The 27,564-nt window shown below is 39.0% G+C and overlaps 1 protein-coding gene across 6 annotated transcripts in view; it reads left to right on the plus strand.

Moving 5' to 3' along the window:
- ROBO1 (roundabout guidance receptor 1) overlaps window positions 1-27,564 on the plus strand; it is a 611,457-nt gene that overhangs the window by 516,093 nt on the left and 67,800 nt on the right. For 5 of the 6 annotated variants that reach the window (XM_033146826.1, XM_033146829.1, XM_033146830.1 and 2 more), the window contains 4 exons: window positions 6,241-6,361; window positions 6,863-7,001; window positions 8,275-8,402; window positions 27,122-27,130. In XM_033146826.1, the coding sequence (XP_033002717.1) occupies window positions 6,241-6,361; window positions 6,863-7,001; window positions 8,275-8,402; window positions 27,122-27,130 (397 nt within the window). The remainder of the gene's footprint in view (window positions 1-6,240; window positions 6,362-6,862; window positions 7,002-8,274; window positions 8,403-27,121; window positions 27,131-27,564) is intronic. The other variant, XM_033146827.1, reaches the window with a different exon arrangement.

The raw sequence follows: 27,564 nt of genomic DNA on the forward strand, positions 1-27,564 counted from the left end.
TTACTTCAAAATTATAAATTGAGGAGGGGATAAGAAGGAGATAGTCCCACAGAGAACCAATGCTTCTCTTAATAATTTGTTGGAAGCCGCAACTCAGTCAGGTGGGCATAATAATAATAATAATAATAATAATAATAATAGTTTTCTTTTTGTTACCAAAGTATGTGCATTGTCTTTTTTCAGCTTGTAGAGTCTTTTCTACAGATCAGTTACATTCAATGTGAGAAATTATTATTAAACATGTTTTCTAAAGTCAATAGTCAACCTTGTGGTTCCCCACAACTGCTTCTTAGAAACCAATTCCAAAAAGTCTACTCATCTTGTTTTGGTCAGATTCAAACTCCAGTAAACCTTTTTTTAAGCCCTTCATTCTACATCTTCAATTTTGCCTAGCAGGCATAACCTGCATTCCAACAGCTAGAGGTACCGGCCTCAAGATCTCTCACAAGATCATCATTTTAATGCTCGAGCTATATAAAAAAATAAAGATGGTCAAGTATTCACTTTGCACAGCGGAGCAAAAGAGCTATAATTTCATTAAGGTTAAGTATCTAATTCCTTTATATTCTCTCATATTCCTTTCTAAATCTCTCCACCACTAAAATTCCATGCAACTCTTTAACATCTCACAAACAGTTGGAATATGCCTGGCAAGCTGCTGGGTAGTGAAAAGGCATATTGCTGTGGAGGGTGTTGAAAGCAGTGGCTGCAAGGGACATGCCAGAAGAATTAATTGTTGCTTAAGGGCCATAAGGCGAGGACTACAAGCTCTGGGTTCAAGCTATGGCTTAGTTCAGTTAGATTACCGTAGATTCCAGCAAATTGCTGCTGCTGCTGCTGCTGCTACTACTACTACTACTAATAATAATAACAACAATAAATATTATTATTATTACAGACTGACCTGGTTCACCAACCATGGCTTCCTAGGACTGTGCAAACATGCAGGTCCCCAGAGAGGCACTGGCTGCTACTTAGCCTTTCTTTGGGGTTTTTTTACTTGAGTTAAGCTGAGCCAAGCCAAGTTTGGCATAGTGTGTCCTCTGAACCCAGGCTTATGGTTAAGCCGTTGACAAGTTTTGACCAAGTTTGTTCCCTGTTGCAGCTTGTGGTTAAGTGAAGAGAGATATTAACCATGAACCCCAGTTTGGACAACAGGATATGCAGCAACAATCAGTTGATTCAGTCTTATCTTTATCTCATGTAAAACAATGGACCCTGATTTAGGTGTATGAAGACCCTGAATCTATTTAATTTGCTTTTATGTCTTTGTATTGTTTAATTGATTTTAGGCTGCTGTTTTGTTTTAATGGATATTGTTTTTGTATTGTACATAGTGTACACCACTTAATATTTAAAGTATGAAGCAGTTCAGAAATGCTTTAAAATAAAAAGTCAACTTTGACTTAGCTCAGCTAATCAGGACAAGCCAAGCGGCTGTGATCTCCTCTATTGGAGGCTGCATGTTTGTACAGTCCTGGTAAGCTATAGTTTGCTTACTTTGATGTGTGAATGAGGTCACTGTTACTTGAAGATGGACAAGTGATCAGTAATATATTTAGTGTGAATATAAACACATATAAAACAGATCTGCCCCAAACACTCTTATTTCAATTTGGGGTTCAGGGTATGTGTATGTGCAGAAATATTTTCTGCACAATTAAAAAAAAAGTGATGGTGGTGAATATCTTTTTCAGTGACCTTGTATTCCATTATGGCTCCAAAACAGCATTTTTTTCTCTGCATGTGTCTGGATTAGATATAATGATGAGGATTTCAACCAAGATTTCAGCACAGTGAACTGGGTGACACCAAATATTGTGTAGCCAGTCAGACATTGATATGAAATGATATAATTGATAGTGAGCAAAGCCAGTTGCTCACTATGATGGAGGGCACAAGGAGGGCACAAGGAGAAGGGGACGACAGAGGATGAGATGGTTGGACAGTGTTCTCGAAGCAACTAACATGAGTTTGGCCAAACTGCGGGAGGCAGTGAAGGATAGGCGTGCCTGGCGTGCTCTGGTCCATGGGGTCACGAAGAGTCGGACACGACTGAACGACTGAACAACAACAACAAAGCCAGTTGAGAGTGACTTAAGTGACAAGGTGCATTTTGCAGACAACTATGGGGGGGCTTTGTTTGTTGTTGACTTTGCAGAAAATCTTGTCCCAAACCAGTAAGTACCGATAGTTTGATTTTATCTTTGTTAAAATAGTAGATTGTGTGACTTTATGTGCTTGTGGGATAAAATTATCACTAAACTAGTTCCATTAAATATGTTGCATGTGTTGAGTATTTGATACCACAGACACGAAAATACATTTTACTTACTTAAAAAAAAACATATTAGTGGGTCACTTTTAATATCCATATTCCATGCCTCAGATCTTCCTTGAAATTTCTGCACTGCTAGTTTTTTAGATGATAAAGGACATACTTTTTGTTTCTGTGCTCAGATAAGCTGTGCCGAAGGCAAAAAAAATAAGGCATTTGTATGCAGTGCATTCTACATTATATGTGCATGTTCATCTATCTCAATAACTGACTGTCATCTTTGTGTGCATATGTCTTGCAGTGATAATAAGAGTCCTATCTTCCTCAAGATGTCAAATTTTCTGGGATAGATTTCTAGCTGTAGGCGGCTTTAGTGAAGCACTTCACACTGTGAACATGCTCCCTGCAGCCAATGATCATATTAGTCTGCCTAACATGGCTATATGGGAATCTTGCTTCTTTCCACCACATGTGCTTCTGTCTTCAATCTAAATTATTATCATTTGTGATCTAAGTTCTTAAGCCTCAGAGCACAGCTATGTTAACTTTGTCCTACTTCTAGTTGTTTCATGGTGCAAAACATAAGGTGTCTCTTCAGGGGCTGCTTCTTATGAAAGGGGGGGGGGGTTGAGTACTTTAACAGATGAGTTTTTCAATGGAAAATTTTCTGTGGAGCAATGTTACTTACAACACAATAACTCTGTTAGCTATCCAGTTAGACTAAAATATTGCTAGCAATGATTTAATTTTGCACTTAATAATAAAATGTTGCTTTAAAACAGGATTGTATACCTTAATATTTAGTATTTTATATTAATTTTAATAATAAAATTCATCAGGAATATATATTATAGACCAGAATTAAAAGCAGTCAGTGATCTGCCCCCTTTTTTGGAGTTCAGGTCCAAGTTGTTGAGCTTTTTTTAAGGAAGGAAAGCCCCGTTTTTTCGGGGGGGGGGGTTCAGGTCAAAGTTGTTGAGCACTGATTTGTGAGAATTAAAGCCTGAGCTCAAGGAAGAAAGGGAAACAGCCTGATCGCTGGGGAAACAAACAGCCTCACTGAGTAAGGTCTCAGTGGTCTCTGTCATAAGAATGTGACAACAGATGCATCTTCCCTTCTACAGATCGTGCAACAACAGAGGGCGGGGCGAGCAGGAAGGGCCAGATTCTGTTTTACCAACACTAAGGAAAGGGATCCAGCGATCGACTGCAATGTACTGAAACCTCCTGGGGATCTATCATTAGATCACAATCGACCTGTTGGACACCCCTGTTATAGACCATTTCCCCCCAATATATCCCTGATTATCAGGCTACTTTTATCATTCAAACTCGCAGTACTTCAGTAAGAAAATATGAGAACACCACCATTCTCATTCTGAAGCATAATCAGAAAAAAATATAGTAGTCAGTATTGAGTGGGACACCTGTCATAAGAATGTGACAAGAGACCTGCTTGATTAGGCCAAGGATCTATTTGGTTCCACATCCTGTTTCCAATAATGGCCATATCACAAGCAGGGCAGCTCACCATTGTTTGCCCCTAACAAGTGGTATTTAGTGGCATACTGCTTCTGAACAGGCATACTGTAACTCTATTGTGGCTAATGTATCATGATAGGATTATATCACACACAAATGAGTAGATTCAGGTAGGTAGCAGTGTTGGTCTGATGCAGTCGAAATATATATAAAAAATAAAAAAATTGTCCAGTAGCACCTTAGAGACCAACTAAGTTTGTTCTTGGTATAAGTTTTCGTGTGCATGCACACTTCTTCAGGTAGGTTATTTGTTGACATTCCCTAAGATTTCTTTTGTTTCTGTATTGAATCAGAAGTGTAAGTTACTGATTGAAAGAGAATTCCCAACCCCCAGAAAAACTTTAATACCTGGTATTGAGTTGTATGTGTAAATCTGTAGTATATCTTGTGGATGAATAGCAATGGAGCAGACTTGGATGATAAGAAAATATCCAAAATCCACAGCTGGGCAAAAAAAAAAAAAATAGTGAGCAAGACTTTTACCAGTAGGTTTGCTGGAAATCTTCATCGATTTAGATTAGGCTCTCACAGGAACTATGCAAATTTCAGGTTGCACCTAGGACTGTTAGGACAAAGAAACATGCAGTTTCTTACATCCAATTTAAACTCTAGCTGTTGCCTTGATCTTTTCCCATTGTAAAGCACAACAAACAGGTTCTTGGGTAGATGAAAAACAGAAGGTTTTTTTTTGTTTTGCTTTTATTTTTATAAGGACAACAACAAAGAAAAATCAATAGAATATAGAAGTATTAAACACAAGTACTGTTACATAACTTTCATCACTTTCGCCACATTACCAGTAAATATACAATTCAAATTTAACTACATTGCAAAATTGAATTCTTTCTGGGCAGGGTCTCTTACAGATATTAAAAAGAGAAGCTAAGAGAAGAACTATACAGTCTTTATATTTTCAAAGCTGGACATTAATTTTTGGTGGTGTACTGAATTGTAAAGAAAAGGAAATAGAAGTTTTTAAAAAATGGTAGCTTTATCTAGTAGTTGGAAGGAATGTGCCCTCAGATAATAAAGTAAATCTTAGGTAACTTAACATCAAAACATCAAATCACTACTAAATAACAAGATTTATTTTAATACTATCTCCTGCTTCTCATCAAGTAGGAAGTCATCACAGTTTATCATTTACACAATTGACAGTTATTGTATCACAGTTGGATACCATACTGGTAAAAAGGGAATATTAGTGTTATCGCCTAAAAGCAGGGGTCAGCAAACTTTTTCAGCAGGGGACCGGTCCACTGTCCCTCAGACCTTGTGGGGGGCTGGACTATATTTTGAAAAAAATATATGAACGAATTCCTATGCCCCATAAATAACCCAGAGATGCATTTTAAATAAAAGGGCACGCTGATTCCAGGACCGTCTGCGGGTTGGATTTAGAAGGCGATTGGGCCGGATCTCGCCCCCGGGCCTTAGTTTCTCTACCCATACCCAAAAGGAACAGAGAAACAACTACTTCTTCATAGGCTTGCTGAAATACTGCTTTACAGTACTGATTTCATAAAAAGTTGCTAAAGTAGATAAAAAAAAATGAATGCAGAGTTGGAATATCTGCAGAGTAAATTAAACAAAATTGTTTTTGTACATATTTTGTTTATATAATTAGCAGGCTCAGATGATGTAACTGCAGAGTGTAGGTGGTGGATTGAATACATATACAGAACTGGCCTTAATACACAGCATATTCTGTGTGTGTGTGCGCGCGCGCGCACTTGTGTGGCTTCTGTGTGGCAACACATCCATTGGTTTAATGATCTGGTGGAAAATAGGGGATAAGTCTAGAAAGGTTTTTAAGTGAGCTAGATACCTCTTGAAACATCTGTCCCTCTACCCTAGAAGAAGGCTGCTAAACATGTAGCTGTTGTTCTTCAGAAACATACGTTTTTGAATACACCTTTTCATCATCAACAATATTGTCAGTTGGGCTTTGGAAATAGAACTGTATCGTTATATTACGGTTTCTTCTTGTGGACTATTAGCTGAAGCAGTTTTATTCATAATTAGGAAGATGCAATCATTATCATTGGGTTAAATCTGATCCCTTATTAGTATTGCTGATGGTAGCCCTCAGCTTGTCAATATACCTCTTAAACTGTGGTGCCTAGAACTGGACATATTATTGAAAGTGGAGTCTGACCAAGGCAGAGTAGAGTGGTAGTATTGTTTCCATTGATCAGGATTCTATACTTCTCCTGAACTGTTTGGGCTGTGTTGTATGGTATAAATTACATGAAAATGGGGGAAGTGATCTTGCACAACTGTACAATACTGCCCACACTGTTCAGAGAGCACATGAACTCACAGGAGAAAAGCAAAAGTAGTTGTGTGAACTGTATTCTGCTTACACCACCGTTTAAGACTTATTATTACTATTAATGATTATCATTTTCTTGTTCTAGATCAGAGGAGGAAAGCTGATGATCACCTATACTAGGAAGAATGATGCTGGCAAATATGTCTGTGTTGGAACAAACATGGTGGGAGAAAGAGAGAGTGAAGTGGCAGAGCTCACAGTTTTAGGTATGGAAAGCTTCTTCCTTTATTAGTAGCATGATATAATGCAAAATATATACGGATTTCAAAGCTAAATATTGACTTAAGGCTGGGTAAATGCATATTTTGATCATGCCAAAAAGGTAACATTTCCTAAGTACCCTTGATTGCTCCAGCAATAGGACATGGGACATTGGTCCTAGAACATTTGGTCTGTGCCTCTGCTCGCTAACAAGGAAAAGTGCATTGGGGTGATGGTAGCTGGCCAACATGTAGGCAATTTGTCTGTAACTTGGCAGGTTTCCTACTTAAAGGTACCTCTCTTATGTATGGTATTTTTGTTTTAAAATGCCCATAAAACAGGAAGGGGGATAAAGCAAATTCTCCTTATCTACTCCCAAAATGTAAATGCTGCACTTGCAGAAAAAATTACTGCAACTTTCCTTTTAGAATTTGGCATGCATTGCATGTTTCATATCCCCATTCTTTCTTTCACTCTAACCTGTGTTTCCCATTTGTTTCTTTCAGAAAGACCATCATTTGTGAAGAGACCAAGTAATTTGGCAGTAACTGCAGATGACAGTGCAGAGTTTAACTGTGAAGCGCGTGGTGATCCAGTGCCAACAGTAAGGTGGAGAAAAGATGATGGAGAGCTACCTAAAGCAAGGTGCAGCAGACTTTAATAATCTCCTAAAGAAATTGTGGTTTTGGTTTACTGTGTGCTTGGAGTGAAACAATCATCATGATGCCAGAAGAGCATGCCTAATAATTGTGTGGTACAAGGTTGTTCTATCAGTAAATTGCACACACACTCTCATCTCACAAGCTTGAACTCCACACATAACCTAACATGCTTAAAGTTGTTTTACTAATTTCACAAGATCATGCAAATAGTCCTGGTCCATTTTTACTTGTCAGCTTGATATTATGCTGTGTGATTGTGTGTCTTACTAAAGGCAATCCTGACATCCCTGCATTCCTTAAACAGAGCGTTCAATTGGTTTTGCTCTCTGATTGCAGAAATTCTTGGGAGTAACTCCCCTTGAACACAGTATTTGTGCATAAAGATAGCACACTTAGGAGCTGGGGAAATTTGACACAAGGCTCCTGATAGTGTCCTATGTGAAATAGGTGAGTGTGTGTTTCTAAAAGAAGAAAATTATTCCTATTATCTCTTCATACTCTTTGACCAGTGTTAGTATGCCACATGCTTAGATGATGGAGCATAGCAAGTGGGTCCATGGTTGGCTCTTTAGAGCCACTGATGTGTCTGTAAAGTATGTGAGAGCTCCCCCAAACATCTGGTGCGCCAGCAGCCTCATCACTTCTGGCCATGCAAGCTGAGGTTCCAGCTGGAGAAAGACAAAGTGTAGACCAACCATATGGCTATAGTTGCAGCCTGAAAAACAGGCCACCTGGGGAATAACGAAAGCAATGTATTTTGCTTGCCACTGTTAAGGAGGAGGGGAGTTTCTTAGTCCTGCCTTGCCAGGCTTATTTCAGGAGGAACAAATAAAGGGACTAAGCACTTGATTGCTTCAGGAGTGAGTAACCAGTAAACCTTCAAAAGGTGGGCAGGGTACTTAAAAAATGGAAAATATTAATTGACCCTTGCATATTTAATCAATTAATTTCTTTGATCAAACAATTTTAACCATTAATTTCTTCTTCTTCTTCTAGAATGATTAAAGTTCTCACATAAAAAAGGAATGATCTTATCAGCATGAGAGGAAAAATTAAATATATTTCTGTATATTGTATTGGAGAAAAAGGCTGAAGGCTTGTTATAGTTTTCCATTTAGCTGAAATGGAACCATTGATGCCAATGCATACACTCTTGATAGTTTACAGTTACCTTGTTAGAGAAATCAGCCCTGCTCCACTCTCAAATATAGCAGTATGACAAATCAGTCTTAATTGATTATTTCTCTTTGATTTAGATATGAAATCCGTGATGACCATACCCTGAAAATTCGAAAAGTTATGGCAGGAGACATGGGTTCTTACACTTGTGTTGCAGAAAATATGGTTGGAAAAGCGGAAGCATCGGCAACTCTAACAGTTCAAGGTAAAATTGCTTTGAAAGACTATTGTTACTATGAGAAGGAAATAAAATTTTGTAGTTTTTTAACAGTGATTTTATTGGGCTGATAAATAATCACTGCAAGAGTTTGCATTGCCAAAATCTAGGAAGATCACTTATTTTATTGGTGGATTTCTACTGAACTTATTATATATTTCAAATATGATTTTCTTTCTTTGTGTGAAAAGAGTTGTGCTCCATCATGGAAATGGAAAATGAAGGCATTTTGTATCCCAGTTGTCTGAGAAGCATGCTCTCTGTAATGTTAATACTTTTAGAATTAAAAGGGATAAAACTTTTTTCTTTATATATCCTCCTCATCATTTTATAGGATTAAGTTCAAAAAAATATTTTTTTTATTAGTGGTGGTCCAGTGTATTTTATTGAATGTAGTGCAGTTGTTAGAACAGTATCTTTCATACAGCTAATGGAAACACAGGCTTTATTTATGCACTTCTACTTCTTAAATAACACAACCTTGTTTTAGTATATCAAGCTGATTAATATAGTTATTCAGTCATTTCATGTATTAATGTGTGAAAACAGGTCACAAACGACTGTTTCTACTGCACTGTGAAATTCTAGTGGAACTCAATGAATGAGTATGTGTGAAAATCTGTCATTGGTTTTATATATACATTCCAGATGTTGACTCCTCAGATAATCCCTTGCTTCCCTTCCTGGCTAGAAGGCAGGCAATGATGTCATACCGTTTTGCCCGTCAGTTTAATGGCTGTGATGTTCTGCCTTATTCCCTGTTCCTTGTGTGATAGTCTCTAGATTCTGATGTATCTGGACTTCAGTGTTTCTTAAAACTTATTTTGCTATTTTTTTATTTCAGTACTGTGCCTATTTGTTGTTGTTTTGCTTTGTGGTTTACACTGAGTTCATTGTTCACTTGACTGTGCATAAAAAATGCATACTTTCTAGACTGGGTTTTTTATTTGTCAGGCTTTGATGTTAAATTGAACAGCTTAATGCAAGAACAATAGGTCCCATTTTAGTTGTAAGGTGGGGAAACTTTTATGAGTCATTGCAACAATTTGATTTAAGAATCATTCTATACTTTATCTACTGTCTGCTTGTGGTCTGAAGTATAAGGGAGCACAGACTATGTTTCATAGCAGAGAAGTATATAGTCTTTTGATTCCTGCATGTGGTTCTTCGCTTTGTATATGAAGAAAACAGATGTGTAACAAAGCTTTACCATAAGATTACTGTCCTCAAATTTTTCCTTTATTTGCAAATATTTTCTACAAATCAATTTGAATTGATGAAATTTTCCAGTACAAAGATCTGGTTGTCTTTTCATAAATAGTATGCTTGTATACTTTTAAGAGTTTTGTTTGCTGAAGTATAAATTTGTAATTACATGAAGACAACTGAAATTAAAAATATGCAAGAACCGGTAGTTTGGATATGATGAAATCCTAATGGCATACTTAAATGAAACATAACTTTGTGTGTACATGTCTGTAGACTAGGACCAAAGTTTCTCAAGTTCTAAAGTAATTTGCAATAGGGCATAAACCAGAATATTTAATTAATTCAAGAGCGGGGAATCTGTGACCCTTCGGATGTTGCTGGACTACAACTCCCATAATCTCTGATCACTGGAAATGCTAGCTGGAGTCGGAGTCCAGCAACATCCGGAGGGCCATTAAAAATATTGGTAAGCCAGTATATCTGTGAATTTAGTTTTCAGTTTGCAAAGCTAACGGCAAAACTGGGTGTGATAAAAGTAAAAAAGAATTAGAAATTTCATGTGTTGTTGTTGTTGTTGTTGTTTTTGGAAGAGGGGTAATTGTAAGTGTAGGGGACCTGAATTGTATCACATATAGTTTTCTCCTAGGCAAACATAAACATGTTGAAGGATGTAAAACATGCATAAAGTTAGGAACAGCTTTCAAAACCTTTTCTGCCATTAAGAGCAATGGAGCAAGTTTTGTTCTTAGAAGAAGGGACCTGGGCAGGGCCGTAGCTAGGGAGTGGTAAGGTGGGCCCCTGCCAGGGGTGCAGGCGAGGGGGGGGGGCAAAATTGGCTAAAACTATGTCCATAAATATGTCTATAAAGAAAAATATTAGTGCGTGGGGAATTGAATGGGTGGAGTGGGGGGTTGGAGGAGAGGTGGAAAGAAAAGCTAATTTGTCTGTGGCTAGTGGACGCAATCTGGACAGTTCTGCCAGGGGCGCAATATCACCTAGCAACGGCTGTGGACCTGGGAAAACTCAGAACCGACTAACTTGGTGGGCAAAGGGAACTGTACTGAAGTTAATCACCTGAGCCTGATTCATCCTTTCCTAGCAGTGAAGTGATCAAAGGATGCTTGGGGACAAACTGGACTTGGAGATGAGCATCTTGCAAGTCCAATATTGTCCAACTACAATGATCAGAGTCCTTGCTTCAAGGATCAGGTGCTGGCACAGGAGAGAATTGGAATCGAGAAAGTAATACAGTGAAGCATTTTTTTCACATTGAAAATGTGCTATCAACAGTTTAGTACCAAAGGGCAGTTTACTTGCTCACCTATCATTTCCCCCTGAAATCACTGCATGGGCTTATGCTAGGCTGAATGTGAACTTGACTTGAAATTATTTGTAAAATTTCAAGCAACTCTAACGACAGAGCTGTATGCTTGTCTTTGAATGGGAGTAGTTATTTTTTTCTTATTTGCCATGAACAGTTATCTAGTTTCTCTAGTATATAAATTCAAAGAGTTATAATCATTTTGAACCTAGTTCCATTCAAAGTAAATTTAGTCTATATCAAAGAAGAAAAAGATTGTATCTCTCATTATATGAAGGACTGAAAATGAATTTCCATCTTTAAGCTATTTGCCAAGCAATCAATAGTTATCTAAAAAAACCAAGCCATTAAAAAAATCTAAACCCACTCTTGTTTGTTTTTGTCTTGATAACACATAAAAGGTATCTAAATCCATTATCTTTTCTTAGAATTAGTTTTTGTGTGGACAGTCTACAGCTTTCAGTATGCATTGCTATTTCTTATTCAGGGAATGGTCGCTTGCTGACTGTTTCAAATGGGGTCTTCTTTGTTTAAAACAGGTTTATGTGTTCATTTGATGAACTGCTGTTCCACTCTGGATTATAACTGAGTAGCCTACTGATCTTCATTTTATAGACCCAATATAAAGTCCACCAAAATGTTTTGGCATGGCAGCTTTCCCACAAAATGGTTGTAAAATGTAGCACGGCTTAGTACATGGGTTCTCTGCAGTACATAGAGAGCCTCCACTCCTCCAACTCAAGGTTTATGGAAGCAGATGGTACTTACATGAAGAATCTGAAAAATGTGGAGAACCCCTGTGTTAAACAGTTCTACAAGCCACAACCTCTATAAAGAGAAACAGCCATATGGAAGCATTTTTCAGTGGTTTCACCTTTCAGGGTTTCATATTTTAATCTGCCTTCAGAGGGATTGTAGAGCAAAAGACTACCCAGCTAGACCCAAGCAAATCCACCACAAACTGGAATGAGAGCTTATTCAAGTGTTCACATGATACATTTCTCACAGCAGTGCAGCTTATATTATACATGGGTTGATTTCCACCCCCACCCCCACCCCCAATAACATCTACCTGCAAATGCATAATTAGCATGTTGGAGAAACAGGCAGCGTAGCCCATTTCTCTGATATGCTGCTCTTCCATAAAGAGGCTGTGCTTGCTTACAGCGTTAGGTCATAAGCCATAGTTAGTCAAAATAGCCTATGCAGGAGCTGTGTGCTGGTGCATGCAGCTCAAGCAGTCCCAACTTTGCTCCACCCTTTCTAGAGTGAGGAAATAAACCACAGAGCAGCTGGCTGAAAGTTAAATGTACAATCCAGCACACATAAGAACACAAAGAAAACCTTGCCTGCTCAGGACAGCATCCTGTTCTCACAGTGACCAACCACATATGCCTCTGAGAAGCTTGCAAGCAGTCGAGAGTACAATATCACTCTCTGCATTTGTGATTCCCAGCAACTGAAATACAGAGGCATATTGCCTCTTACATTGGTTTCTCTCAAAATAAGCCACAAGCTGAAGGTAAGGTTTGTTCTTGGATTACTACTACCACTTGTGGCTTCATGGAATGGCAGTGCTGGATAGGACCCAGAGGGCCATCTAATCCAACCGCCTGCAATGCAGGGATCTTTTTGCCAAATGTGGGGTTCAAACCCACAATACTGAGTTCAAAAGCTTCATGCTCTGCCCACTGGGCTATCGGTCAGGTATGAGTTACAGAAACACACCACAAGTGCTGATTTGCATGTAATACTAAGCCAGCCACTTCATAGTTGCCACTCTTTAAAAAAAAAAGGTAGGAGGGAGTATGTTATGCATAGGGAAACAAGTCAAAAATAAATTTTCCACATAGACATGAAGATGGTATAATTGCACAGTAACTGTACCACATGCTTTTTCTGAGTGCTTGAACTGATAGTCACTGCAGAATCCAGCATTAGACATATGACCCAAATGAAATTAAACTCAAGAAGTGAGGTTTCAAGCAATATTTCAAAGAAGCATATTAATTAAGAACTTGCAAGGTATGTCAGTTCTGTATTCCCTCCCCAATATTATTAGCTCTGCCTTCTCTGTAAGGAAAGGTGTGCTGGCCTTTTGATTCTGCTTTTCTTTTTCCCCTTAACCCACACAATGCCTAAATTTCACTTGTGTAAGCTCCAAATGAAATGTATATATATTCCCCATATGCTACTACAGCACCTTGATTTTCTCTTCCTATATATCTGTTTTAATGTGTTTAGGATTACAGTAGATATTTATCTTCTTCAAATTCCATGGAGGTTTTTATTTTATTAGCTAGAAGTCACTTTCTCATCCAATAATCACCATTAAACTCTATACATATTCCTTTGATGGGAAAGATCAAGAGCTTATGTATTACATACACACACTACTTTGCAAATTTCAACTAATTACACAGAACATTTGCATCCTGAATTGCTTGTAGAGACAGAAGTTGCCAAGAAGCAGTTTCAGACTCAGTAGGTGGAGAACCGTTTGTTAACTAGATGTGAGTTCAAAGATATGGGACATTTCAGCTCACATTCTTTCCATTGCTTTTCTGTGATTCAATTTTCAGTAAACAATTTGTAATAAAAGTTTTCATATGCAGAAATCAGTGAACTGCTTAATTAGTGTCTGCCTTATTCTTTCTTGATAGAACTGCTTCGCTGATGAGAAAATGGAATGGGCTTTTATATGTATGGTTTTGAATTCATTTTATTTTATTAAAAAACATTTTGTTCTTTCTACCATAGCCAAGAAGATTTGCCAAATAAGATTTTCATAAAAATCTTCAATTACAATATGGTTATTGAAAACTGAATCAGGGATAAGAGATTAAAAGAATGTGAGATGAAATGTGTCCCTGACTACTACCTCAAAGCACATGGTCCAAGAAAGTTTTGACAAGTCATAGTCTACAAACTCCTTCCAAAAGGATGGATCTTTTGCATCTATGAGGAAGACAGAGTTTCATAAGTTGCTTATGCACATTTCTTTTATTTTGTGTTGTTTAACAAAATTTATATATCACTTACTCAACAGAAAATCTATAAGTGGCTACAAAAATTACAAATTTTAAAACAAAAGCAAACATCAAAAATAAGTAGACATTTTTCTTTCAAAGTATAAATAAAATCCGCAATTTTAAAACAATTATACTTAATAAAATTGATGTTATGGTTACATGGCCAGAAGGGCTTGCCAAAACAAAAAAGTTCCTTTAAAGTTCAAAAACTCTTTACTGAATTTATTTACATTACTAGTTGCTTTATAAATCGGCAGCTTTTCTATACTATTTGCCAAGAGTCTTTATTGCCAACATGTTGGGGTTTTTTTTGTAACCTAAATAGGCAGTCAGTGGAGGCAGGTGGGAGCTAAGAACCCCACCAACTTCAATATGCCCTCAGCCAGTCCCTCCCTGCCTACCTTCCTGTTTACTTCCATTCTAGGGGTAGAACTGCCTATCAGCTTCCTCCTCCATAATCTCAGGGTTGCCATCTTAGAACTTAGCAGGCAGGAACAAAGGAATAAAACACGAATTAGTTGGCTGCTCCTATAAGTGGCTCTGGATCAGTCTGACCATAGTCTCCCTGCCTTCTGCACTACCAGTCGCAATGGACACCAGGCGGCACTGTAGACACCTGATTATCCAATCTTAAGTGTCACGTTGCAACTTGGAAAACACATTAAACTTAACAACTGATGTCCTTGTACGTTTTACTGTAGTTGAGGTAACTTCTTGCAATACTCCTAGAATCACTAACCTGGACCCTTTATGAGGCCTTCCACACAAGATTTCTCATCTACATTAATATTCTTTTAATGTGGCATTTTTGTCCACCTCTTTAGGGTGCAAGTTCTTTTCAAACCAGCTGGCTTCAGTCATAATTATACTTAGAAAAAGAAACTCCTAAGGGTGAAAAAAGCCCAAAAGGTATAAGTTTAAAGCAAATGAGATATTTCACAAAGTGATCCTCCACATGGAAACTATTAACACATATTTAACACAATTAAAGCATTATTTTCCAAAATGGCTTAACAGATTGGGGCTGTTGAATGACTACTGTAGAAAACTCCAGAGGTTCATATTTTAACTCATTCAGGTCAGAAACAACAATGCTGTAGTAGTAGTAATCTACTATAATGTTGTAGCAGTTAAAACTGTACAACGGAGAGAATAATCGCCAAATAAAAGATCCAAATTTAAACACACACACCCCTCTGGAAAGCTAGTATGTATTTATTTACAGGCAATCCACTGGTGTAGGACTGTGATTTGGAACGCTGCAGCTGGGATAGTCACTATAAATTGTCACAAACAAGAACTGTTTTGGGTTTTTGTTTTGTTTAAAAAAGCATTTTTAATAACATACCTTCCCACTCAATACCACATTGCCAACTGCTCTTGAGTTTGAAATCTGGGGTGGTATATGAAGGGCTGCTCAAAGCAAACATACTCCAAAGTCCTGTTGGGCATGTAGAGTTCCTGATATTTACCTAACTGAGCACTGTTTATTGCAAACTATCGTCATACAAACACCATGTGTATATGGATCTTTGTGTGAAATGCCACTGCAACACTCTTCTGAAATCTCTGTCCCCTCCCTTTTTAATTAAACAACACCCCTCTCAGGTTCCAATGGAAGCAGATGAGACAGCCCCTGGTGACAGATATATCCCATACCATACACTGGCTTCAAAATTTGGCACTTCTATACAGAAAAATAAATGATGCAAAATACCTTTTTGGTTGTGCAGCTTAAAGGAAGAACCATTTTACCTTAAATGCCTGCATGACAGTATTTTAGATTTCTATCAATGTATGATCTTAGAAGTCTGGCAGCTCACTCCCTCTTACAAGCAAACTGATAAAAATCTTTAAAACTAATGAAAAAGAAAGGTAATTTTATGACCTCAGTTTGATGAATTGAGAACAATTGGAAGCTGGTGTGTTTATGAAGACTTATGAAGGATTCAAAATCCCCAAAGGAGCTATTCTTCTATTAAGTGTAGAGCACAATAGATTATTTTTCCTGTGGTTGCTAAAAATTTAATAAAAGAATTAATATTGAGTAGTTGATCAATGTTTTGTAACACAATTTGTAAATACATTGAAGCTGTTAAAAGCTTTCACTGATAAATAGCACCAGCACATTGAAGTAGATCTTCATGCAATGTCTTACATAAATGTGTGGGTGTTTTAATTACAAACATGCCTCCTTTGACACAACTCAGAATTGGTTTTTCTTTTCTTTTTTTTGCTCTCAGGTTGCTAAGGAAACAACCTATGGTCTTCATAATTATTTGTCTTGTAAAGACCACTAAACTTGAGGAAGCTTCCTCTTAGCACTTCCCTTGATAAAGGGAAGAGGGGCTGTCATCAGAGGGGCTGGTACAGTATAGGTTTTCACCATGATCCTAGATTTCCGTGTAAGGTGTAGACCAGGGATATGTAGCCTTTTTGGAAACCTAATTGTTGTGGACACCACAAAATAACAATTTCGCTTAAGAAAACCCAGCAGTACTCAGAATCAACCCCTCCCCACCACAACAGAAAAAGTTCGCATACACACTAAAAACAAATAAAACAGATTAAGAAACGGGCAATACAGCTTTAAAATAGGCAACACAAAGACCCTCCCCCAAAACATCAGAAAAGCCAAAGCCCTCTATTCGTATTTTTTAAAACTGGCACTAGGCCTTTGCAGGTAACAAGTAGAGATATCCGAACACTACAGTGCCCACAGGTAGTACACCTGAGCTCCTGAAGTGTAGATACTGGTAATTTCTTCCTAGAATGCTCAAGATTGCTTCTGTGGGGAATCCACTGCTACAAAGGACCTGAGAAATGGCGTTCCAAATGTTTCCCAGCTTAATCAGCCTAGATTAAACATATTGGGAGTTGTATTTCCTAGGGCTTCTGGTAGCAGTCTTCACTATGCTTGGAGGAAAAGTACCAACATGCTCTTGGAGGCTGAGAAAAGCCCACAACAGCTTTCACTGATGATATCCCAGTTTCTCCAGTAGGGATGGGTTAATCTCTCCATGTTGGTTTTTCTTCATTTCTGTGCTGAAGGGGAGGGGCAGATGGAGAAATCTGTATAATGAATGATTTGTATATTTCTGCTTCAAGAATTGCTGATTTTTGTGTTAGGATGTATTTTTATTGTTGCGACCTGTGCTGAGATAATTTTGAGGCTGAAGGGTGGGACCTAAGCCGCCTAAATAGAAATAAAATGTGCATTTATAATAGTGCAGAGCTAATGGTAGCTACCCACAGTGTCACAAACATGAAACATGCCAGGTTTTCAAGAGCATCACATACACACTGATTAACATGAACATTAAGGTTCTGTAGAAGGAAGACTAGTCACTGTTTCTACAGTTTCTAAAGCACAGTTTGCACGAAACAAATGTGAATAATAACCCTAATAACAATAAAGTTCCATATATTTTTGCTCTAACCATATAGAGAAACAATAAAAAATTCTTACACAGTATGTTAACTTTCCAGATAGTGATGGTTTCATAGGTTCTGGCCCTGCCAGTGTATACTGAATACTCCAGTAAGTTTGTGGTTCATCTTTACTTGAAAAGAAAGATGAAACAACTTGCAGTAGTCTGCCATATGTGAGCATCTGAATGCAAAGCTCCCTAGTCCACATTTCTTTTGAAACTGTATCTGTTTCAGCCTACGGTGATCATTCTTAAGTATCACCAGGACTACTAAAGGTCAAAAATCACTTCATTCTAATGATTTATTGAATACGCTTGATTTCATTGTTTGGTAGCAATTGATCAATGAATTATTGCCGGTCTTGCCCACAGATTTAATTTATTATCTATAGCTTGAAATTTTGCATTTCAGACTACAGTTTGTATTTTTTTGTCAAGGAACAAAGAATGTATTTACTGCAAGGGGCACAGCTATGTTAGAAAGAAGTATGCCCAGGACCACATGAAAATTGGTGATAGTTTTGGTGCATTTTGTAATGATTTTTCAGCCTGTTATAGCCATTGTAACATGCTGTGCTAGATGCTGTATCATTTTAATTGTATTTTCTTTTATTTCTTATATTGTATTGCATTTTGAATTCCATCCTATGCAAAATAATATAAGCAATGAAGGTACAATTAAAATCCAATATGAATTTTTTAAAAAATACTGAATAACCAAAACAGACAATACACGTGAAGAGAAAAACAATAACAGAATAATATAGAAAAATCAATATGAATATTTAATGCAGACATCCCATGGACAATCTGAATGAAGCTCCACAGACCACATTTTGGGAACCCCAGCTTTAGGTTCAATAAGCCTTGAACCCTTAGAACTCATTATTTTTCTCTGTAATCTTTGCATACCTTAATCTGTACTCAGTTGCTGCAAAGTGAGCTTTGTTGGAAACCCCAGTACTTAAACTGTGAATTGTTCGCTTCAGATTCTTTATCTACCATACAAGTGATTCACTGAATTCTAGCCAGTGTCTTTTAGAAACATGTAATTCCTTGAAACTTTTTAAACTATGTTTCACCCTGGAATACTTCTCCCTGTCCCCAACAAGGTGGTATTCCTTAGATCAATGTTTAGGAGATCGGTATTTGTAATGGTGTAGCCCTGGGGTTATCATCCCAGGACCTGAGGGTGTCATGGCCTTTGGAAATGCATTAATTAACTTCTCCAGGGGGCCCTAAACTCTGGACTTTAAAAAAAAAAAAAAAAAAACTCTGGTCCTGGAAAATTATGAAGCAAGATGTGCAAGTAACCTTCTAAGAGATTTCTGTTAATTGAGCCAGTCTAAGCTACTCCCAGGGGGTACGTGGGTGGCGCTGTGGTCTAAACCACTGAGCCTAGGGCTTGCTGATCAGAAGATCGGTGGTTCGAATCCCTGCGATGGGGTGAGCTCCCATTGTTCGGTCCCTGCTCCTGCCAACCTAGCAGTTCAAAGGCACATCAAAGTGCAAGTAGATAAATAGGTACCGCTCCAGCGGGAAGGTAAACAGCGTTTCTGTGTGCTGCTCTGTTTTGCCAGCAGCGGCTTAGTCATGCTGGCCACATGACCCGGAAGCTGTCTGCAGACAAACGCTGGCTCCCTTGGCCTATAGAGCGAGATGAGTGCCGCAACCCCTGAGTCTTTCGTGACTGGGTACCTTTACCTTTACCTTTAAGCTACTCCCAGGTATCAGTGCTTTTAGCCAATGAGCATAACTTCTTTGGACACCAGGCAATGGGAATCCCTGTGTCCAAAAGAGCTTGCTTTTTCTCCCTTCCACTGAGTGCATTATATCTTCTTTTTCTATCTTCACTCTTTTCTAGAAATCCATGGAATCTCCATAGTTTGCCATCCTTTCCCCCTAGCAACCAGGAAGCATCTTTCCTATGATTCCTTTGTCTGAGACCAAGTACGCCCTAGAAGTTATTTTCTATTAATAATGCTACATAATAAGGGTGGGTGTTAAACAAGCCCTATCCAAAATGGCAACTGCAAAATGTGGAAACTTTGCAAAAGGTCCCCTGCTGTGCAGAAGCTGGTGCCCAAGCACTTATTCACTGTACATTTAACATACAGTACAGCAGTATACATGTCTACTTCAGAAGTAAGCTCTTTGTTTAATGGGGCCTACTTGCAGGTATGTGGGTATAGGATGGTAGGCTTAGGCCAAAACTTGGCCCTCCAGCTGTTTTGGGACTGGAATTCCCATCATCCCTAGCTAACAGGACCAGTGGTCAGGGATGATGGGAATTGTAGTCCCAAAACAGCTGGAGGGCCAAGTTTGGCCATGCCTGGCCTAGGCTCTGGTTTAGGGCTGGTTTGGGGGGAAACAGGGTAATTATGCCTGTAACAGCCATATAATCTACAATCGGGATCAGCAAGACATAGTTGACTTCCTATTGTAAACATTAGGTTGTTCTGGCGGGGGATGGGGTAGAGACAAGAATTAGCAATGACTGTCTTCCCTTTAATTTTGTGTTATGCCATGCCCCCACAGCAGCCATGTTGTGCTATTCTAGGCTCTTCATTTAAAACATTTTGTGACTAGCACCTACAGCACCCTATCAAAAATTGAAATGCTCTGGCTAGTCTACAGAGTTTGGTGACCCCTGGCGTAGCCTGTTACTACAGTATAGGATTGAATTACATTCACTGCTGATGCACATCACATTCAAGTATCGGTATTTTAAAGAATGTACATCAATACTAAAAAAAAAAAAAAAAAAAACACCCCAAAAAAACCACTTGCACAGTTCCAAAAATGTAACTATTTATTAAACTCTAAACACAGTCATTGTGATTTATGTACAAGCTAAAATATGAGATTTGAGAAATGAGTGGATCCCTCGAAATGCACAGTACTAATTCCAGCTGAGCTCAGAAGAATTGTAGGAGGCAATAATATATCCCTATGTTGGCTACTTTGAATTCCTGAGGACACCACACCCTTGTTCGTAAGTGAATCTTTGCAACTCATTACTGAGTAAGTGTACTGAGATCATAGCCGAAGAGTAGAATTATGGAGGCATTCGTACCGTAGAATTATACAAATAACATTGTGAAAGGCCTAATGGTAAGGTACCATATAATTATGTGTTAATTTAAAAGCCCAAATTTGAAGACAAAGATCAAACTGAATTAAACTGATTAAATTTTAATGGAAACTGAATAGGGAATTAAAACAAAAACACTGTAGCAATAATAGGGAAACATTTATACAATAATTAATCATTTATAACTTTAAATTATCTTTTTGTAAGAGGATAAGCAAATTTTACTATTAACATTTCCTAAATAAACATATGTTTCACACGAATATCCATTTTGCAATGGATAGATTTCAGTTCCTACTCTAGATACTTGTGCTGCTATCCTGCAAAATAGCATATCTCGTAATAAGAAATGAAAGCTATGACACATTCAAATGTACCCTGAGAAGCTGACCCAGCTCTGAAGTCTGCCTCTGTTCTTAATTGCAAGGCTTTTTTTAATAAAAGGATACTAAATGCAATGGAATCTAAAGTCTACATACACTTCTTTTGAGGGGAAATGGAGAATGAACTATTTAGAAACTAGACGTTGCATGCAGCTAGGAAAAACTGCAAGTATATCAAATATGGTAGTCACTTTTCTAAAATCTGAAAGAATTATTGCACATTTAGATGGCATGGGCATACATATTTTGCCTCAGTAAACTTAAAAGAGCCATCTTATTTAAGGTTTCTGAATAAATGTTGCACAAATTTCAGGGGAAAGATGTAGATTAATAGATAACTGCCTTCTGTGGGGAAAGGAAATCTTCATTTGTCTGGTTTATCCAGTATGGTCTTTTATCTCTGCTGTGTGGAGGGCCTAAAATGTGAGAAATGGGTCCTTGAAAGGACACAACCACCACCACCCTCAAGGATGGAAGGAATGTAAAAATAACCATTATGCACAAAAAAGGCATACAGTCTAAGTTCACACACATTTGCTCATAAAAGCAAAAATATGTTTGCTGAAAGGCCCCTCGCCCCATTACTTGGCCAGTTGCTGGACCTTTTTGAGTGTTGTTTGTTTGTGAGGTGGTTTCATCGTTTAAAAGTAAAATTTTCCCTTTCCCAGTGACTGGCATTTTATACAAATGCACCTTAGAACACTGTTATACGATGTCCCCTTGTTCTAGAATCATGTAGGAGGAATAGTATTGGCCTTATCCTACCACAGAAGCAAAATTAGTGGTGGAAGGACAAAGCGGAGGCAAATAATGGAAGTGGTAGGCTTACCTTGCCCTCCTTCCCCCCCCCTAAAATTCAAGTGAAAGATCACATTCAGCACAATCCTACTTATAATCTTGTCCCACTATGTTCAATGGGACTTAGTAAATAACACAATTCTGCTGACCACAAACTCTGCCTTCCCTAAGTGAGTGGAGTCTTGCCTATAATGTCATGGTGAGGTCTGAAGTGGTACATTGCTGCTGTAAGCCCAACCCATCTTTAAGATCTTCCTCGGAGCTTTACTGAACTGCACATGAGTGGCAAAGAAACTTGTCAACCAATTATATGTCTCAGTGCTTTGCAATCCCTTTTATGGCTCAGCATGAGTCGGATTTCCCTTGAACTTCTCCACCAACTCTGTAAGGATGGTGGGGATTTCTCTTGACTGAGCTGTGGATATCCTTGGAATGCAGTTAAACATATTGCTGATTTTCAGCCTCTCTGTGGCTCAGTATGAATTGGAGAGATTCTCCACAACCTTCTCTAGAGCCTGAAGGTAACAAGGGTGAGAAAATCTGAAAATCCAAAGGGTCCATTAAACTGGTGACAAAACATATTCCTTTCTCAATGTCTCTTGTCATGATGTGTTCCAGGGAGCATCAGCAAAACAAAATACCAAGGGCTGACTAGTACCAACTTGGCATTTTTAGATCCTGGATTACTTCCACATAAATGTGTACAGGATGACAGTCTTTAAGTAAGGGAGAAGGAGAATGGAGGGGATAAGAATCCTAGCAAGAAATGGTACTAAAGTGTGCAGGCAAACAGCCCAGCTACTTGCAACTTCAATAGCCCACCACCTTCAGGAAAACAGATGTCCAATGGGTTTTATGTTTGCCACCTTTGATGGGATATAAATTTATTAAATAAGCAACCCAAAATATTTTGGTTGTTAGTCTACAAAATACCAATAGTGCCAGAAATCCACTCTCTTTGTCTCATCCAAGTCACCATTCTCCTGCTGTCACCTTGGTGTTAAAATGAGTGCACATGAGTTGACATTGAAGAGTCATGCTTCTACTCAGCCCCACTTCTCCAGCTGCTGCACAAAGAAAACATTGTCAAGCTCGGCAAACAAGGCAGGATTTTACTTAGTTTTATTGTCAACTGCTTCCTTCAGAGGGGGAAGGCCAGATAATTGCCTCCTTGTAACCCTGCCTAATTCCTGTGGGTCATTTTGGCATGGTGGAATTGTTTTTTCCACATTCAGGCACTTTCACAAATTCCTTACATATGAACTGAGGGAAAATTTCACATTGCAGTAAATACTAAAACCATTAAATCATCAGTATACCAATCTTCCTTCAGTTGTAGCAAAGTTAAGCAGATTTTCTGGTAGCGATGGTTGCTCCCCCCCCCCCAAAAAAAAATATTTATTTAATTATTTAAGTCATTAATAGACCTCTTACTAACAGTAGAACTTGAAGTGCTTTATATTTTTTAAAAGCCCAAGTATATAATATACATTAAACGCAATCTCAATAATTTTAAGGAGGGAATTTGTGTACATGGAAACATAAGACAACACCATATACATATACATAACCATATACATGATAATGATACAGTACAATAACCAGACTTTTATGTTATTTCAATAACATAACATTCCAGAAGCTCAAAGCAGTGCTCTTGATCCCAAACCACAAAAACTAAATTAGTATGCTATTGAAAACTACTGCTTTGGAATCATAGAAATGTAGAGTCATCTAGTCCAATCCTCTGCAATGCAGGAATCTTTCAAAGAGCGTTAGACAAATTAATAGAGGAGAGGGCTATCAGCGTCTACTTGCCATGGTGGTGGTGACAATGCTTCTGAATACCAGTTGATGGAAACTGCAGGAAGGGAAACCGTGCTTCTGTGCCAATGCTCTGCTCCTAGTTTTCCCACAGGCATATAGTTGGCCACTGTGAGAACAGGATGCTGGACTCAATGGGCCACTGGCCTGATCCACCAAGCTCTTCTCATGTCCTTAAGCTGCTTGTACTGTCTACTGTTTACTTGAGTACAAACCCATTCCCCCCTGGACTAATGAATTTTGGCAGACGGAATATTATTACTGTTCTTAGTGCATTTTATTGGAGACTAGCATACTGCAGGTGTTTACCAGCTAATTATGGAAGTGTACTCATGCTTAACAGTAGTTAATTTTATTCTATTTAAAAGGCTAAAACAAAAATGAGAGCACCATAGGGCTTGAGATATGCAGAACATCCCTGAAAAACCTTAATGCTTGACATTTACTACTTATGATTCAAATGTTACATTAATTATTCTGCACTCGAATTAGTCACTGAAATAATAGGTGGCTGTATAAAAATGTATGCCATTAGTTTTTTATGTTTATATAATGCATAATATGTATGTGTGTATATATACATTTTCTGTAGTGACACTAGCATTCTTTGTAAACTTGCTTATATGTTTGCAGTAGGATTTTGAAGCAGTTTTGTTTGGGGTTACCTGATGCGAAAAGAGATTTTAAGCTCAGCCTTGCTTACTGGGCAAGGCCCACTCAGCACACCAACTCTGGGAGTGGTCTGTCTGTCTGTCTGTCTCCTCCACCAGCTGCCTTACAGATGAGTGAAGTGATTCCAAGGGCCTGGCTCTATACAATTTGTGTGTAGGCTATACACACAACCCTTGGAACCAAACCCCAACAAAAGATGAGGCATTACTTTACACAGCTTCTCCACACCACCCTGCCCCTGAATTAAGCAGTAGCTGTCCAAAAACATACATAGATATTTAAATATCAGTTGTTTCCCTGGGGGCTCATGGAACCATGACTTTTTTTGTGTGGTGAGCGGGGGCGTCGCTAGGGGGGTGCGGCGGGGGCGGTACGCCCCGGGTGACAGCCATGACAAGCGGCGGGTGGGAGCGACAAGCAGCGGCCCCTCCCGCCACTCCCCACGCAACGCCGGTCACCCTGGGAGCAGCAGCGCTGCACGGACGGGGTGCTCCCTCGGCCTGCGCTGTTGCTCCCGGGGCGACGGAGCGAGCGGCGGCGCGTGGGGGTGACCAGCGGCAGCCCCTCCCGCCATTCCTAAGCGCTGCCGCTCCCTCCATCACCCCAGGAGCAACAGCGCACGGCCGAATGAGCACCCCGTCCGTGCAGCGCTGCTGCTCCCGAGGTGACCGGCCATGCGTGGGGAGTGGCGGGAGGGGCTGCCGCTTGTCACCCCCACACGCCGCCACTCGCTCCGTCCCCCCAGGAACAGCAGCGCACGGTGTGTGCGGTGCTGCTGCTCCTGGGGCAACGGAGCGAACGGCGGCGCGTGGGGGTGACAAGCGGCAGCCCCTCCCACCATTCCCACGCGCTGCCGCTCCCTCCGTCACCCTGGGAGCGGCAGTGCATAGCCCGACGACGGAATGTGCCTGCGCGACATTTCGCGCAGGCGCACTCTGTCGTCGGACCGCCGCTTCCACAGCCTCCTTTTGAGCCGCAGAGCTTAAAAGGGGGGTCTTCGGCTTAAAAGGGGGCTGCAGAAGCAGCGGCGGCACTCCTGGAAACGACGCCCCGCCCCCGGGGCATTTCCTTTGCCACCCCGGGTACCGCGGAGCCTTACTCCGCCACTGGTGATGAGCATGGTAGCAAGCCACAAGTTCGCCTCTGCCCCCACATGACATAGAAAGCATATTGCATGAAATATAATCAATGAACTTGAAGGCCTCACCCATACATAAGGCGGACAGGACAGTATTCATATAAAGTAATAAAACATTAAATACAAGTTCCAAAAAAACAACTAAAAGGAAAAATAGTTCAAAAGGTTCTTTAAAAAGTATGGTGGAATAAAAGGACTTTCCCTTTCTGATACCAGGCAATATCAGAAAGGGAAAGTCCTTAGGCACTAGGTAAGTCTCCTTGGGGTACCACATTTGAAAATGCTGTCACCCTTGTCTCCACCTGCCTGGCTTCAGATGGTGGGGGCAATCAGAGGAGGCTGTTAGCAGATGAACACAGTATACTGACAGCTAACTTCAGGAGCAAGTATTCCTTTAGTTGCAAGGGCCCCAAGTCATATAGACCTGGTGCAGAGGCCACATGTGAACAATGCTGTCAGTGACCACGCTCCCCGCTTTGATTAACAAAGGCATACATATTTACAATTTTCTGTAAAATGGTTTGAGTGCCCGCATACATTGGATAGCTTCTTTTGTACACTGTTACCCCACAATTGAAATTTATGACAGGCAAGAGAGCTCTCTTCTCTTCCTCATGGATTGTGGGCATACTTATTTAGAATTTTCTGTTATTAAATTAAGGAAGATCTCTATTCTCCTTATCAACAAATGAAACACAGTCTGCAGATTTTTAAAAAAAGATGTATTCAGATTGCAAGGTAGACAGTATTTTCTTAGCAGCATAAGTAACAATGTCTGTTGGATCAATTTCCTTATGAATATGGCAGGAGCAACTTGTGGCTTGGATTAGGGTCACTGGGGCATCTAGGTCCCATTGTGGTTCTAATAAATTAGTCAGAGTCCAACAAGTTACGTTTTTGATTTAGGATAAGCCACTCAATACCGGATGGTGTTTTTTATGTTATATTCTTTGATATTTTATGAGAGCGTAGTATACACTTTTATAAACAAATAAAAAAACCACTATTTTTTACTGGTCTCTGGATTGATATCATTTCCAGCTTTCCACATTAGTATGCTTACAGAAGTGCTCTTTGTTAATAAAAATAAAGGTATAGCTGGATAGCAAATGCATGTGTGACGGGGAATTGTCTTGGCTCTATTCAAACAGGGAGGAAAGGGGAAAGGGCTTGCTCTGCCCAGCAAACTAAGTAATTTTTACCCTACCAATCCTATCTAGGTATATTGAGTAGCTGTTCATCCCTTTTTGCTTGCAGGGAGTATAATCGCCTTGAATACTGAAGCTGATTATGAAAATTACTCCTAGATTACATTGCAAATGGAACATCATAATACACTTTTTATTCTGCTTCTCAGCGTGCAGTAGGTGGTGGACAATCCCCTCACATGTTATAGTAGGTTGGGGGTGGCGGTTCTCTGAATATGATCCCATCACTCTGCTCAGCAGGCAAATAGATCCTTTTCACACTGTAGCACATCTCTTGTATCTCCTTCATTCTTTACACTTCACATCTCCAGGTTTGGAATTGAGCTTTTTCTACTGCTAAAAAGAACAATATATGCAATAAGCCATCTGTTTCATGCTGTTTTCTTGTATATCCTGAATATGTTTCATGTTTCCAGATAGCTACATTTCAATAAGATCGCTGTTCGTTTAATTTTTTATTATTTTTATACCACTTTTCTGAAAGAATACCATACAAAGCAGTGTATAGAATTAAAAGCATATTCATTTTACTTTTGTTCCATTTTATGTTCCAATTTATTTATTCCATGTTTTCTTTTCTTTTTCTTTTGTTTGTAGTTGTATCTGGTAAGTTGAAATTTTATTGGCCATCTTCTAATCATCGTTATCCCTGTGAATGGAACATCTCTCCCTCTTTCCATCCATACCCCTCCATATTCGTCAACAAATCAGCTTCCATCTTTCACTTATAATTGATTGGACAGACTGCAAAGAGCAGATTCTGCATGAAGTATGGGTAATTTTTATGGCAAGCATCAAAGGTAATGGCTTGCTTATTTTTATCTGTTTTAATTATGTTTATTTCTTATTTCTAAGTTGTGTGTCTGGTCCATTCTCACCTTGAGACATTCCAAGTGCACTAAGGTGTGCAAGTCCTTGATAGTAAAAAAAAAAAATGTTGCACATGTATGAAAGGACTAAAATTTTGTTTTTGAACCTTACACTTCATTTTTTCATATCTGCTATTCAAGAGATTTTTTAAAAAAATACTTTGCATTCCT

The sequence above is a fragment of the Lacerta agilis genome, chromosome 4, assembly GCF_009819535.1.
Source record: "Lacerta agilis isolate rLacAgi1 chromosome 4, rLacAgi1.pri, whole genome shotgun sequence".
Taxonomy (NCBI): Eukaryota; Metazoa; Chordata; class Lepidosauria; order Squamata; family Lacertidae; genus Lacerta; species Lacerta agilis.